Raw genomic sequence first — 16,143 nt, 5'->3', positions numbered from 1 at the left:
CTCTGGTCGCTCTGTGGGCCCGGCTAGCAGCCAGCCGAACTCGCGCCTCGCCACGCGGGCGCCGGGAACGCGAAACCACGCGCGCGGTGGGAGTTCGCAACGCGGCTGCGCCTGCGCGAGGCCCGGCTGAGGCGCTCGCCTCGGGGACCGTGACCGCGAAAGAGGGTCAGGTTCGCGGCCGCGGCCACGCGGGGCCCGGGCACCTTGTACTGAGCGCGACGCGGCGTGCTCTTCCTGTGAGCTCCTACTTGAATCTCACCGAAGCTCGGGGCCGGGGCGGAGACGGGCAGCGAGCGTCGGAGCCGGGGCCGCCCGACCAGCAGACCCGGGCGTAAAGGCCAGTAGGAAAGGGGTCGTGTGGCCTGAGAGTCCCAGGGAGGCAGGGCCGCGGCACCGCGTCTCCAGTGCAGGTATTAGGACTTAAATAGGAAGGAAATTACTCTTTTACTTTCTCCATATGAAGTTGAGTGTTTCCTTGCATAGTTGGAGGCAGCAAATCACAGTAGTCTGAGCAGTGCTTGAGACATGGTTAAAATTAGAAAGGCCAGGGCTTTTCCTATCACCTTGCAGTTGTAGATATCTCCAGCTACTGTTTACCCTCATCAGTACCCTGAAAATTTCAATAGATCTAGTTATTTAACCCGTTAAAAAAAAAGCTTATTTACCAATATATTTACCAAAAGCTTATTTTTTTTTTTAGGACGTTTGATACTAATTTGATATCATTGTCTTTTTTTTGGAAACTGTGTATTTTAATTAACACTTGTAAACACATGCTACTGAGGTGACTCAGGCCTCACTAGATGGCAAGTTAACGTCCTTGCAAGTGGTTAAGAGAGGTGGTCTAATACATTATATGCACCTGGATTCAAAGCTAGCCTGGATTGGGGCCCAGCTGGCTTCCTACACAGCTGTGGGACCCCAGGCAGTCACACTATCTGTGGGTCTCAATTCTTAATCTGTTTACTCTGCCATCAGTTCTTTCTAACATTGACTTTCTAATATAACCAGACCTTAAAATATGTTCATGCTAGTTGTGATATTTTTCATTGAAGAGATTTAAAGTGTTCAGGCTGGAATTTCTAGCCCATCACTGTTTGATAGAAACATAATTTTAAGTTGCTACATTAAAGTAAAAGGAATCCGTGAAATTAATGTCAATAATGTAGTTTACTTAATCCAGCATATCCAAAACATTGTCATTTTGACAAGTGAAAGTTATCTGTGGGTGTATCTCACATTCTCTTTTGTGCCAAGTCTTTGAAATCTGGTGTATATTCTGTACTCACAGCACATCTCTACCCACACTAGCTGCATCTCATGTGCTCAGTGGCTGCTGTACTGGTTAGCACAGCTCTAGCTCGTATGTCCATGAATTTTGTAGAGAGGAAATGCTTGAGTTAGCTTCCCTGTGCAGAGGCCCAGAGAGCCAACCAGTTTTTTCTTGATAATGTATTATAGCAGCTATTACTTTTTGAGCTCCTATTGAACACCAGGCATTATGCTGAAAACACCTCATCTAATCCTGACAGCTGAAGAAATCAAGGCCCAGGAAAGTCATGTAATTGGCCTGTCACACAGCCAGCACTCCTCAACTCTGACTTCAGCACCCATGGTGCTGATCATGTTGGGATTTGATAATGATAAGAGCTCATAGCTAACACGTGCTTACTGTGCCAGCATTGCTTGTGTGGGAGACCTCATTCAATTATTGCCACAGTCCTGCATGGAGACATTTAACCCCAGTTTACAGGTGAGGAGACTGAGGCCAGAGCAGCAAGGGCCTGGGGACACACAGATGGTCATTTGACAGAGCTGAAACTTGAACCCAGGATATCTTACCTCAGAGCCCACCCTTGTAACCACTTCTCTTTTATTCTACCTTTTATGACTACCAGTCTCTTCCAGGCCTGGAGAACGGGGAAAGCCAGAGATGGACCTTGTAAGACTTGCCCGACACTTCTCTGGTTTCCACCCTGTGCGGCTGGCTGTCCGGCAGCATCTCCACCCTCACAGAGTCAAGTGGGCAGAAAGAAGGGAGGGGTCTACCTGGCCCACTCAGCTGATTCCAGTGGCTTTCAACAGCTCCTCTCAGCTGCCCCTTAGCCAGGGGAGCCAGAAGAACATGGGCGGCCTCAGCTCTAACCCGAGCCAGCCCAGCCCCACAGCCACTCAGGAGGAAGAGGAGGAGGAGAGCTTTGGGACCCTCTCCAACAAATACTCCTCCCGGAAAATGTTCCGCAAATCGACAGCCGAGTTGTACAACCTACACCTCCGGGAACAGGGCATTGAGGAAGATGAGGAGAGGGAGCTGGGGCCAAAATCACGGTGGCGCCCGAGAAACACCCCTTACTGGTACTTCCTTCAGTGCAAACACCTGATAAAGGAAGGAAAGGTGAGGGGATCTTTGCATTCTGTTGCTTCTTGCTCCCGCATCCCTGTCTGCTCAGTGTTTTGAGAGGGGCCACCCCATCTTCCAGTCCCTAAATGTTGGCATCTTCAGGACTCATCTCTGTCTTCACTCACCCCAGGGGATGCGCATGTGCCCCCATATTGCAGTTTTTGGATTCGTATCTCCAGCCCCGGCTTCCCCTGGACTCTTTCTGTGTATCCAGCTGCTGCATTATCTTCCTTACCCTTTTTCCATGTAAGCAGCTTAAATCCAAACCCCAAACTTCTGTTCTCCACCTTGTTTTCCCACACACTTTCTTCATCTCACTAAATGGCAACCCCATTATTCCATTTGATCAGGCCAGATGCCTCTAGGTAGTCCATAACTCTTCTCTCTTGCCCTTTCTACCTCTTAGTTGTCACTGGAAAACCCATTTCTCACAACCTTCAGCGCCCAAGTTTGGCCTTCTCACCCTCCTCAGCCATCACAGCCTGTCACTGCCCCACGTCCCCATGCTGCCCGTTTGCCACCTTCTGCCCCACGGTCAGTTCACAGCATAGAACTGTCCTGTGGGAGCATAAAACGGATCAGATGACTCCTCTCTCCAAAACCCATGATTTATCAGTGGCATAACATTGTTCATTTTCTTAGGTGGTGTTAGTGGCATTGATGTTTGAAAATCTCTTAGAGATATACTTTGAAGAGTTTATGGACATAAAAAAAAAATACCACTCTGGGGGAGAGTGTGGGGTGTAGATGGAAGTAGGTTGGCTGGAGCAGTAATCTTTTTTGTAGTTGAGTGATGTGTATGTGGGGAGTGGGTTTGTTATTCTCTCTCCTTTTACGTAGATTTGATATTTTCTATAATGAATTGTTAGGAAGTAAACACAGGGAAGCCAGGGTTGCCTGCAGGGTCTCCCCCTGTCACCCACTCCCCCTTGTCACCTCCCATTCTTTCCTGCTGCAGTCACCTGGCTCCTCTCTACTCCTGCAACTCCTAGTCATGCATCTGCCTCAGGGCCTTTCCACAGGCCAGTCCCTCTTTCCTTCAGATCTTTGTTCACATCTTACCTTTTGGCCAAGGTTGTTTGGCCATTGTGTCTAAAACTGAATCCCAAGACTCTCCTTCTGGCACTCTGTTCTAGTTTGCTAGCTGCTGGAATGCAGTATACCAGAAACAGAATGGCTTTTAAAAAGGGAAATTTTATGAGTTGCTAGTTTACAGATGTAAGGCCGAGAAAATGTCCCAATTAAAACAAGTCTATAGAAATGTCCAATCAAAGGCATCCAGGGAAAGATACCTTGGTTCAAGAAGGCTGATGAAGTTCAGGGTTTCTCTCTCAAGTGAGATGGCACATGGCGAACACAGTCAGGGCTTCTCTCTCGGCTGGAAGGGCACATGGTGAATACGGCATCATCTCCTAGCTTTCTCTTCTGGCTTCCTATTTCGTGAAGCTCCCTGGGAGGCATTTCCTTCTTCATCTCCAAAGGTTGCTGGCTTGTGGACTCTCTGCATCTCATGGCTACACCATTCTGTTCTCTCTGAATCTCTCTGAATCTCCAAAATATTTCCTCTTTTATAGGACTCCAATAAACCAATCAAGGCCCACTCAAATGGGTGGAGAGATGTCATCCCCTAATCCAGTTAAATAACCATTCTTGACTAAATCACATCACCTAGGGAGATGATCTCATTACAGTTTCAAATATACAGTATCGAATAGGGAGTATTCTACATTTAAGAAATGGGATTTATATCAAAACATGGCTTTTCTTAGGGGGCATACTTCCTTTCAAACCAGCACACACTCCCTGCTTTATTTTTGTTCAAAACACCCATCACTTCTGGACATATTGTATATATATTTTTGTAATTAGTCTGTTTGGTATTTCTTTCTCCATACTAGAATATGAGCTCTGTGAGAGAGCTCCCTCAGTAGGTCACTAATAGCTAGACTGGTTGAATGAACGACTGAAAAAAATAATTAAGGGGGTAGGCAATGGTGGCTCAGTGGTGGAGTTCTCGCCTGCCATGCTGGAGACCTAGGCTCATTTCCTGGTGCCTGCCCATGTTAAAAAATAATAATAATAATAATTAAGGGATAAAGGAGTGAACAGAGGATTTTAAAGAGGAGGGAGGGAGGCAGAAGGGTGGGGTGGGGGGACAAAGGCAAGGTGTGGGCGAAGGGGCTTTTGAGGTCAGAGGGAGCTGGTTGACCCAGGGCTGCTGTCCACCCGCTCCCCATGAGGTTCTATTTGCGAGACCATCCCTGTGAATGGCCCTGGAGTGCAGTGCTGTGACTGAGCAGGATTCCTACCCAGCTTAGCCCCAGGGAGGGATAGAGTCACCAAGGGTAACAAGGAAGGACCGGGGAACAGGGGTAGGGCTGGCCCTGAGATTCATTGAATTAACATTTTCTGGTGTCTGTCTCTACTCCGGGGACACGCAGAAGAAAAGGACATGGTCCTTGCTGTCAAGATGCTGACATTCTGGCTGGAGGAAAACCAGAGGATATGATGGCAGTGGGGCAGTGGGAGCCCCCACTCATGGTAGGGGTCCAGGTGGCCTTCCCTTCCTGCACTATGCACCACGAAGCTCCCATGCGGAAGAACCAAAGAGACCAGAAGCAGCTGTGGAGGCCCAGGGTGGGGGTTTGTCTCCTGGGCACACTTGGTCTTGGGCAAAGGAGGGTCTCTCAGCATCCCACTGCAGAGGGTCTCCGAGGTGAGCCTGAACCCCTTCCCTGTCTCTGCTCACAGCTGGCTGAAGCCCTGGACCTGTTTGAGAGGCAGATGCTCAAGGAGGAGGGCATCCAGCCCCTTGAATGCAACTACACGGTGCTGATCGGGGGCTGTGGGCGGGCCGGCTACCTCAAGAAGGCCTTCAGGCTGTACAATGATGTGAGTGTGGGGCTTAGGGTGAGTGTGGGCTACGGAATTGAAAAGAGCTGGGACAGGTCCTGAATGTGGGGTCGCTGCTGACGCATGACCCTGGGCAGGTCACTTTGTCCCCTAGTTTCAGTATCATTACATCTGTGCAGTGGGTGTGATCTGGTGACGATGAAATGGAATGACATCTGCCTGGGCTTGGCAGGCCCCAAACATCCCTTCCATTTCCCCTGCCACTCCAAGTTATCTACGTTCCTTTCTCTCTCCCTTTCCCCACTCCCTGCCCCCCATGCATGCACCTTTCTTTTAAAGCTGGTCCTTTGAAAAAAGACTGTTAGACCTTTCAAAAGATCAGAGACCACTTCTTGGGCCTTTGGGAGTCAGAAAAGAGCTTTGCCTACCAGAACTGTAAGATTCCAGCAGACATGATCTCTTCTGCAGCCCAAAGCTGGGAGCATCTTTTACTCCAGCAAGGGCTCTTGGGCTTCCTATCATTTGGGATATTCCTACTCTGGCCCTGATAATCTCTAGCTGGAAGAAAGGGGGAGAAGTTGCTGCTACAAATGATAAAGTATTAATATCATATCCTTTAAAAGACCTAATGTCAGAGTATAGAAAGACGAGGGGCTACCCAGACCAGCAGCTAACAGAAAAGCGTCCAGGTGCTAAGTGAGGGCTGGGGTGGGTGGGGGATGGTGTTTACTGGACTCCTGGTTAATGGCCCCGCAGCAGCACTTCCCTATATTTGGAGGGACCTTATAGGACTTTCCCACACATCACCTCCTCCGAGAAGCCCAGACCACTCTATTTCATTTTTGTTGTTCTTGAACACTTTGCCTATTTTTTCCGATATACTTTGTTTTTTGGAATAGTTTCACAAAAATGAACAAGTTACAAAGATAGTACAGAGTTCCCGTGTGCTCTCCCCAGGCAGTCTCCCCCTCATTCACATCTGGCATTATGTGGGATGTTTATCTCCAGTAAAAGACAAACAGTGTTTGTCTCCAACACTGGTACATCACTGTTCACTAAACCTGAGACTATATTCAGTTTTCACGGTCTTTCCATTGATGTCCTCTTCCTCTTCCAGCACCCAGTCCAGCGCCTACCCTGCATTAATTGTCATGGCTCCTTAGGCTCCCCCAGTCTGTGACAGTTTCCTCAGTTCTTGACCTCATCAGTGCTGAGGAGGCTTGGCCAGATGTTTTGTAGAAGGCCCGTCAGTTTGAGTTTGTTCGATGTTTCCATGATGAGGCTGGAGGGTGGGGGTAGGGGTAGGGAGAACAGCCCAGATGTCGGCTTCCCTTCTGTCAGGGGAGTGGGGCATGGATAGGACTTGGTCCTGGTGGTGCCTACCAAGCTTCTCCACTGTGAAGTCACTTTCCGTTTTTTTGCACTCTATTCCTTGGGATGCCTTCCTAGCACCTTATACTGTTGTGAGGACTTATTTGTCTGGTGTGTGTTGACCTCTCTAGTGAGTAAATTCAGGGTGCTGGTGCCAGGAGTATAGAGAATACGCACCTCTTGAAGGGTGTGTGTTATCACTTTCATTTCTCAGAAAAGAAACAGGCCCAGGAGGTGAGGTGACACGTCCCAGGTCACCCCACTAGAGAGTGTGGGAGTTGGGAGTTGGGCCTGCAGCAGCGTGGTTCTGAGTGTGGCGTTCCCTACACCTTGCTGGCCATCTGCCTTCAGCCAGGTGACCCTGCTCTGGGAGTTGTGAGCCCTTGGCTTGACCCAGAGGTCTTGACTCATACAATGTCAGCCCCAGACCATTGTCTGCTTTAGTAGGCCAGGTGGGTCCTGAGCATGTGTGTGGCTGCCACACTCGAAGCTGACGCTGCTGGCCCAGGGACCACCGCTGCAACACTGATACACGTTCTCCTACCTAACCCTTGCGATAACCTTTTGAGGTGATGGGCAGCTCAGTATTCCCAGAGGGGAGGCAATTTGCCTGTGACCCTCCGTTACTGAGCAGTGGCTTTGGAGCCTGGTTTCCCCTACCTGTCCTTTCCAAGACCAGAGCTCTCCCAGGGCCCCAGACAGTCAGAGCTGCCTTGTCTTGCCTGGTGATGGAAACATCGGGCAGGCCTCCTTGTAAGCAGCTCGGGTTCGGAGCAGTCTGCTGGGTTATTAGCCGAGGACTGTTTCTTGTTTCATACATTTTGGGCATGTGGATCAATTTCTGGAGTCAGCTCTAGCAGAGTCAGGTTTGGAGAACCTGGCTGTGATCCTTCACCAGCCTCAGCTAAGCATATTGCCCAGCTCCCCAGTCTTTGTGGTCTGTAATAGACTTGACTCCTGTTCCTTGGAGTTAGGTGGCGGCACCTTGGGCTGCCCACCTGTGCTGCCTGCAGACCCTGGAGCAGCCTCACAGTCTCTCCCCATCCCAACAGATGAAAAAGCGGGACCTGGAGCCCTCAGATGCCACCTACACGGCTCTGTTCAATGTCTGTGCTGAGTCCCCCTGGAAGGACTCTGCTCTGCAGAGTGCCCTGAAGCTACGGCAGCAGCTGCAGGCCAGGAACTTCCAGCTCAACCTGAAGACATACCATGCCCTGCTAAAGGTGGCCGCCCTGTGTGCCGACCTCAGGATGTGCTTCGATTTGTTGAGGGTGAGATGCCCCTTCCTTCCTTTCTCCCACGCGGAGCTCTCCAGCAAGTGTGAAGCCATGGCCATCTGGCTCCTCTCACACAGGAAGGTTCAGGGCACCGTGATGCTGGGGGATGGTTCACAGAGGCCTCTGCACATGGGGCAGTGAGCTTGAGTTGCCCTGGAGAAGCCCATGTTGGTCTTGGTGGTACTAGAGGGGAGGGAGGGCTTCCTGTTGGAGGGGTGGTCCTCAGTGGGGGAGGGCCTTCTGCTTAGAACGAGGGCATCTGCACTGCCTGGTGAGGCGAGTGTGTACATGAGGGAAGCAGGTGAGTGGCAGCACCCAGCACTGAACAGGTGCCATCTCGGAGGGTCTGAGGTGCCAGTCTGCTTTGGGGCATTGGCCTGGATTTATTACTCCCTAGCCACTCTGCAATATGTGTTTTTTATTCCCAGTTCACAGAGGAGATCCTAAAGGGCTTCAAGTGGTGGTGGTGGTGGGGGACATGGCAAGATGTTGGTTCTATTTCAGGTGGCAAGAAAGAGATGGATTTGAGCTTACACTTTAAATAAAGGTTTATCATAAAGGTTCCTGGGATGTGAGGAAAGAGAACCCGAGCCAGGTCAGAGTGCAGCATGCCTGCAACGGCCTTGTCGTGCTTTCCCTTAGGCCAGCTCCCCAACACTGGCCAGTCCCTGGGTCAACCAGTCAGCTCTGCCTGGTGGGACAGGTTCTTGGGGTCTTTAGCCTGGAGACCTCCTGCAAGTGGCAAATCCCTCCAAAGATTGTTGTGGGCAAGTTAGGCTGCTCAAGCTTTCTGAAGGGTCATTGTAACAGGCAGACCACTGGCCTGACCTGTCCAGAGATGTCAGGTTGGTGTCTAGGTAGGTCACTGGCAGGGAAGAGATAGATTAGAGGGACAGGGGCCTGTTAAGAGATGGCCATGACTGTCCAGGAGGACCACATGGGTCAACACCCCACTGAAGCAGAGGAGGCCCTGGGGAGTAGGAGAGGAGGGGAACAGCAGGCTGGGGCAGGGTGGTGGTGGGTGCCCAAGCTGGCAAGGACAGAAAAGAAGCTTGAGGAGAGGAGGTGGCAGAAGAACCAGGAAGGTGTGATTCCCCGACACCTGAGGGGGGCCAGTGGGGACCAGCACCCTGAGCACTTGGTATGTGCAGGCTCCACACCATCTCATGGATCCTATAAGCAAGTCCTAATTGGGACTTGCTTCCACTTCACAGGAAACAGGTCTGGGAGCTACTGCTGGCCCATGGTGGAGCTGTGACTGAAGCCAGCATTGTGCAATGTCAGAGCCCCAGGGACAAGGGCTAAAAGTGTCTGTTGGGTGGGTGTTGCAGAGATGTCCACAGTAGCGGTAGGTGCTGAGCCAGGAAGGTAAGAAGAGGAGGCAGCAGTCAGGCTGCTCTGTTCAGAAGCATGGTTCTGAGCCAGCCTCGGTGCCGGGTTTGGGCTCCCACCTCCTCCAGGTACACAACCTGGTCCTGGCTGGGTCAGGGCCTTGGGCTCTGAGCGTGAGACTAGGAAAACAAAGCTCCCTGAAATAGTCACAGCGAGAACTTTCTGAAATAACGAGAACTTTAGGCTCATGTGCGTAGATGAGTCTCTACACAGAACCACAGTCATGTGATGTAAGAACTACCATACTGGCTGCCTCTGAGGTAAAGGCAGGAGCTAAATATGTGCTCAGGAATTGAACTGTCTCAGATTCCTGACAGGTCTCCTTGTTTCCTCCCCAGGAAATTGTCCACAAAGGTCATGTGGCCACAGAGGAGACCTTCTGCCTCCTGCTCATGGGCTGCATCCAGGATAAGAAGACAGGCTTCCGCCACGCCCTGCAGGTCTGTCCCACATACCCGCTTTTGCCTGGGCAGGGTACGTGCAGTTGCCACCATTGATTGCCTTTCCCACTTCCCTTTGGCACAGCCTGGTGCTAGCCCTGCTTTACAGGCAATGGAGGCTAACGGGAGTGCAGGGCAAGCCCAGTGGGAGGGTGGCGCCAGCCTATGATTTCCCCACCTGCTGTGCAGCCTCATCCCCTTCAGGAAGTGGGTCCCAAATGCACGCTTTTGGCCCCACTCAGGCCTGCCGAGTCTGCTTAGCATTTCAGCCAGAACCCCAGGCAGAGCCCCTGGTCTGCACAGGGAGCAGTAGCGGCTGTCCTTCCAGGCCCAGGTGACAGTTGCTCCACTGTTGGACACTGTGGCTCAGCAGGTTTCTCCTTTCTGGTAAGAAGCTGGCCATGGTCTGGTGCCTCCCACTCCTTGACCTCAGTCCGCTTGTGGTTAGAGGTGGTCTGTAATAATTCTCCAGCCAGTTTATGTCAGGCATTTCCTAGCCAGCTTGTGCTGACAAGGGAACTGAGGCTCACAGGCCAAGCCGCTTGCTCAGGGCCCACAACCAGTGAGCGGTAGAGTTGGCATCTGGACTGAGGGCAGTCTGACCCTGGAGCCTGGGCTCTGGCCACCATACTCAGTGCTACATGATGGCGTTTGTGTCCCTGTGGCTATGAGACCCTCCCCCTCTTCCTCCTCCAGACCCTGTTCCAGGTGGCCGTGTGGCTCTTGCAAGGCTAATCTGGGCCTGACCAGCACCACCCCCCTCCATCTTGTGCTGTCTCTGATTAAGGCAGGAAGCCACATGCGGGTTCTTGTTGAGCAAGCAGACAGAGAAGGGGGCCCTTGTGCAGATTAGAGACGGCGCTGATCTTAGGTCAGGGTGGCCTAGACGTGACCAGAGCTGCTGAGTGTTGAGCCATGCAGAGTACTAGCTTCTTATGCTGCCAAGATGAAAATGACCTCATCTCACAAAGAAATGGAGGCTCCCTGAACCCCAGCTGGTAAGGAGGAGCAGGGTGTGGTTGCAGTCTGCTTGGTTCTGAGTCCAGCTCTGTGCACTCAGGTATGAGCCACTATCTGGCTGAACATCTATGAGACACACTGGCATCTGTCAAACAGCTCCCCCCTCAGGGAAAAGGGCAGCAGGGCACCTGATGAGCACTGTGGAAATACAGCTGAATTATGATTGTTCCAGAAATTCCCTCTGGCCCTCCCTCCCTTTCACAGAGAGACTCTGGGCAAAGGCCGTGGCTCAGTGTCAGTGCCTTGAGAGGCCAGAAACTATGAACGAGAGTGACTCCTACCCTTTGATATCCCCCGGAGAGTTTTCAAAACCTCAAGAGTCTTAGTGTGTAGAGCCTGGTATTGAGCTTGACACTTTCTGGATCCTTCTGGCACCCTTCACCTTCACTGGCCTGACTGCCAGCTCCCAGGGCCCATCCCTGCTGAAAGCTTTCTGAGGAGGGAGTCCTAAGGTTTTTGTTTCCTGAGCAGGTGTGGCGGCAGATGCTGAGTCTGGGGCTCAAGCCGAGCCGGCACGGCTACAACCTGCTGTTGGGGGCAGCTCGGGACTGTGGCCTAGGGGACCCAGAGGTGGCCTCAGAGCTGCTCCTGAGGCCCAGGGAGGAGACATTCCTGCTCCAGCCCCGAGCAGGGAGGCGGCAGGCGAGGAGGAGAGCCCAAGTCAATGATGGTGTGTTGGTTAAGCTGCACTTGGATGCTTTGGAGAAGCAGCTGTTTCTGGGACCATCTCAGGCAGTGGAGGGGCCTCTAGAGTCTCGGGAAGCCAGAGCCCCCACCCAGGCCCAGGCCATAGTGGAAGCCAAGGCAGAGCCTGAACAGTCAGGAGCCCTCACCCCCCTGGCCCTGGACGTGCCTCTGGCAGGGCAGGAGGTCAACCTGCTGACCCTCGGGGTGGTCCCCCCAGCTGTGGTCTCTTTTGGGGCAGTGGCCACTCCAGCAGACAGGCTGGCCTTGATGGGGGGCATGGAAGGTTTCCTGAGTAAGATGGCAGAGCACGGACTCCAGCCTGACATCAGAACCCTCACACTGCTGGCTGAGATTGTAGCACCCGGGAGCCCTGCAGAGTCCTCGCTGCTGACCCTGCTGGACACGCATCATGTGGAGGTGGATGTGACGTTCTTCAACACACTGATGAGGAAAAGGAGCAAGCACGGGGACTTGGAGGGGGCTAAGGTAAGGGACAGGCACTGGACACTTCACCTCTGGAGGCCTCGGAGCCTGAGGAACTGGGCCTGCATGAGGTGCCAGGTGCCCAACACTGACCAGTTCCACACACGCCTGCCCCCTCAGGGGGCTGGTAGCTGGGGATGGGCATGTGGACATGAGACACGTTGCTGGTGCTGGGGTTGCTGGGTGCCACGGGAACACTCCCAGGCAAGTCTCAGGAGGCCTTATGACTTGTGATAGTGCTTGGAGGGTCCTTCCCCTCAGTCCCCCCACAACTGTCCCCTCACTGTCAGTGCCAGGTACAGCTCTAAGTGAAACAACCACTGGTTTCTCTGCTGATCATGCCTGAAGGTTTGTGGTTTTCCCCACTTCACAGACAGGGACAAGGAAGTGCAGGTTACACCCTGTGCCCTTGGTTCCATACTAGTGAGGGATGGAGCCAGCACATGAGCCTGGGGCTCCTACCTGTTCCCCATTGGTTCATCTCTTAGAGGCCCCATGACGTGCCCACATCCCCAGCTTGGAAGTGAAGGAGCCTGTTTTTGAACCTGAGTCCTTCTGGTTCGCCAGCCAGCTTTTTGGTCACAAAACCATAGTGGCCTGTACAAGGCCTGTCTGTTCTTTAGTGTTTGTTAGTTTTGTGGTGGAAGCTCAGCTGGCCCCATTCCTGGCCCAGTCAGTCTTTTTATTTTTTGGCAGAGAGTGGGTGCATGGGCCAGGAATATAACGACAAGCTTTTATGTTAAGCTCTTTTTGTCAGAAGTACCAACCTGACAGACATAGCGCCTGCCTTCAAGCCCACCATGCAGAGCCCACCCTCTTTTAGACAGGCTCCTACCATGGGCTCTCCCTGACCCTGCTAGGCAGAGTGGGTGACCTCTGCCTCCTGCCTAGGCCACTGAGCTTCTGTGGTCCCTGGGCTGGTGCTCAGTAAGCGCTGAACAGAGGAGTGCAGGGGGTGTGGGAAAGGCTGGCTAGAGAGCAGTGGGAGATACTCAACATTGGTTGTCAAGGAAGGAATGAGATTGGCTAGGGGCCTTCATTGGGAAGCAGATGCAGGCAGACACTGCATCTGTGGGGCTGGGTGGAACGCCGGACCTTCAATACCAGATTCAGGCCAGGGGTACATGGGCAGCTGAGGAGCCTTGGAGCAGAGCTGTGCCCCAGGGTCTCCAACGTCCTGCCATGGCTTGGTCAGAGGAGCTTCTCACCAGAGCTGGTGGGTCATAATGACATTGTCTGTCCCCACAGACTCTGTTGCCTGTCCTAGCAAAGAGGGGACTCATCCCCAGCCTGCAGACTTTCTGCAGCCTGGCCATTGGGTGCCGTAGGCCCAGGGATGGGCTGCAGCTGCTTGCGGACATGAAGGTGAGAGGTTCCAGGCCTGGGTAGGGCGCCTGTGAGCTGATGGGAACACTGGTGGGAGCTTCTGCATGCAGACAGGATGGATACTGGGGGCAGGGAGAGTGGGAAGAGTTCTGCTTCCACCTGGGAAGAATCTGCTGAGCCACTGCGGGTTTGGGCATTTGCGAGCAGTGGATGTTAAGTGGAAGTTGGCAGTGGTGTGAGATAGAGGCTGGGTTTGCTCAGCCCCAGTACTCCAGAGGGCTGAGAGTGTGCCTGGAGTAGGGACATGCAGCCAGTTGGGAGCATGTTAGAATTCTTGGGGAACCAGGGAAGTAGTTTTCAAAGCCCTTGAGATTGACCCACATCCTGCCCTGTCAAGTGGTTTTCATCTGACCTCAGGAGAGGTCATTTCCTGGGCTCTAGTTGCTTGTGTCCCCACAGTAACGTCCCCTCTAAACACTACTGGTCTCACCTGTTCAGCACTGGGTAAACTCACTGTCAAGAGCTGGGGGGGCTCTCCATAGGTCAGCTGAGCCAGCTGAACTCTTGAGAGCGGCTTGTCCCTTGGGACTGAGGGCAGGTCCGAGTGGGCAGACTTCCAGAGCAGGGCCCACGCATACTCCTGCTGGAGGATAGAGCACAGCCCATTGTTGCCTTGGCCGCTGGTCTTCAGAGTAGACCCAGTCAGCAGGCTTGTGCCTCCAGTTGGACATGGTGCAGGGAGTTGCTGTGTCCTGACACCGCCCCGCTCTCGGTCACTTATACGCTTCTGACATTCTAGAAATCCCAGGTGACTCCCAACACCCACATCTACAGCGCCCTCATCAACGCAGCCGTCAAGCAGCTGGACTATGCCTACCTCATCAACATCCTCAAGGACATGAAGCAGAACAAGGTCCCAGTGAATGAGGTGGTCGTCCGCCAGCTGGAGTTTGCTGCTCAGTACCCACCCACCTTTGACCGGGTGAGTGCATCAAGCTCTACCATGCTCATGGGCTCCTGAACCCACTCACTGCTGTTCCTTGCATTTTAGGATTGCCATTCCCTGGTTTACAGCTGTTGAAGGCTCCCCTTAGGAGAAAATCTAACCCCCCTGAAAAAGCCCAGCCTGAAAGTGCCTGGCCACACTGCTCACTTCCTCTCAGGCCTCTTTTCCCGTGGTTCACTGTCACTAGCTTCTGCCACCTTCCAGATACCACCAGGCTTTCCCTGCCTTGGAGCTTTTCTGTTCCCTCTTGCTTTGACAGGGCTCCTGGTGGCATGCAGAAGGCACTCCCCATCCTGCAAGTCACTGCTTCAGTGGCTCTTCCTCGGTATCCCACTCCACACCTCCTCACTACACAGAGCACTTAGCACGCTTTGTCTGTGATTGTGTTCATGAGTGCAGCTCTTTTCTACTGGGTCCTAAGCATCTGTGGGAAGGGCCAGGGTGACCATATATCTGCCCTGCTCCCCCATTCCCTGTGTAAGCACGTTGCCTGGCGCTGCCTACAGACTGAATTTGAACACATGGGGCAGCAGCAGGGCAGGGCACAGTGTGGTGGACCTGTTTTTTTGACAACCACTTCTCTTTCTGCTGTCCCGAGTAGATCACGCTCTCATGGCTCAGTGTGGGGTCTTCTAACTCAGAGCCTTATCAGATACATGGTTTCTAAATATCTTCTCCCTTTCTGTAGGTTTTCTTTTTACTTTCTTGATAAAGAACTTGGATGTATACACAAAGGTTTTTAATTTTGGTGATGTCTCTATTCTTTCGTTACTTGTGCTTTTGGTGTAAAGTCTGAGAAACCACTGCCTAAGACAACAAGGTCCTGAAGATGCTTTCTTCCAGGAGTTTGATAGTTTTAGTTCTTATTAAGGTTGCCTTGTATATTCTGAGGCACTGTTGGGTCCATACAGCTTTATAATCAACTCTTCTTTTGAATCTTGAACCTTGTACCAAAAACAAAACTGTCAACCTTGTACCAAACATTCCTCTGCTAGATTTCTTGTCTGGGCATCTCTTGCTCTGTTCCTTCCTCCCTAGAGACTGTGGGCACAGGGCTGAGGTGATGGGGATGGTGGCAATTTGGAGGCAGCACATGGCAGACTGTAAAGGCAGGGTTCATGGGACACAGCGATTCCTGCTTGCGGGGCTGGGGCAGCGGTGGGTCGAGGAGCACAGCAGTGCACGTTTAGGAAGGTGATTATAAACAGATGGGAATCTGGACCTACCTGTGATACAGCAAGCCACTCCCATATGAGCATTAACAGCTTTCTACCTTGGGGTTAGCTACAGATGACATGATTACAGTCACCGCTTCTCTAGCCTACTAAACTCCATGTTTTCTGTTTACAGTACAAAGGGAAGAACACCTACCTGGAGAAGATCGATGGCTTTCGGGCTTATTACAAGCAGTGGCTGAAAGTGATGCCAGCAGAAGAAACCCCCCACCCCTGGCAGAAGTTCAGGACTAAGCCCAAGGGAGATCAAGGCTCTGGGACAGAGGCTGACAGTGACAGAAACTTTGGGGATAGGTGACAACAGAGGCACCTCATGGAGCTGGGGACTTACAGCACAGCTTGAACAGGGTATACAGACTTTACAGTACTTTGTGAAAGCCCCAGAGTCCATTTTATGTTAAAGAAAGGTGAACATACCCGTGCTATTCGAGACTCATGTGTGAGAGAGAGGTGGGGGACAAGGTAGCTGGCCAGCTCATGGCAGGTCCCCAAGTAGCTCAGCCTCCTTCACAGGTTTAGGTTGAATGCTCACTCACCTGAAAGCCTGTCCCCAGCCAAGGTGAGGCCTGTGAGCTAGCCAGTTGCACAGAACCTAAGTGGAGGAGCATCTCTCTCCAGGGCCTGGTGCTCTGTGAAAGAACGAATGCAGGGC

At 52.4% G+C, this 16,143-nt stretch overlaps 1 protein-coding gene across 3 annotated transcripts; it reads left to right on the top strand.

Annotated features, from left to right (window-relative positions):
• The first annotated feature begins 122 nt into the window (after positions 1-122).
• Positions 123-15,907, top strand: PTCD1 (pentatricopeptide repeat domain 1). 3 transcript variants are annotated; one of them, XM_077140624.1, is made up of 10 exons: positions 123-410; positions 1,533-1,753; positions 1,899-2,395; positions 5,153-5,293; positions 7,678-7,896; positions 9,633-9,734; positions 11,226-11,927; positions 13,173-13,289; positions 14,050-14,232; positions 15,607-15,907. In XM_077140624.1, exons 3-10 carry the CDS (start codon positions 1,934-1,936, stop codon positions 15,787-15,789), a joined length of 2,109 nt encoding a protein of 702 aa, XP_076996739.1. In that variant the 5' UTR covers positions 123-410; positions 1,533-1,753; positions 1,899-1,933; the 3' UTR covers positions 15,790-15,907. The 3 variants fall into 3 exon arrangements, with proteins under 3 accessions (XP_076996739.1, XP_076996738.1, XP_076996740.1); XM_077140623.1 differs by lacking the exon at positions 1,533-1,753; XM_077140625.1 differs by lacking the exon at positions 1,533-1,753 and having other exon boundaries at positions 126-236.
• The last annotated feature ends 236 nt before the right edge of the window (positions 15,908-16,143 follow it).

This window comes from Tamandua tetradactyla, chromosome 23, assembly GCF_023851605.1.
Source record: "Tamandua tetradactyla isolate mTamTet1 chromosome 23, mTamTet1.pri, whole genome shotgun sequence".
NCBI classification, from domain to species: Eukaryota; Metazoa; Chordata; class Mammalia; order Pilosa; family Myrmecophagidae; genus Tamandua; species Tamandua tetradactyla.
The sequence above is the reverse complement of the archived record's forward strand: the minus strand, read 5'-3'. Positions and strand labels throughout refer to the sequence as shown.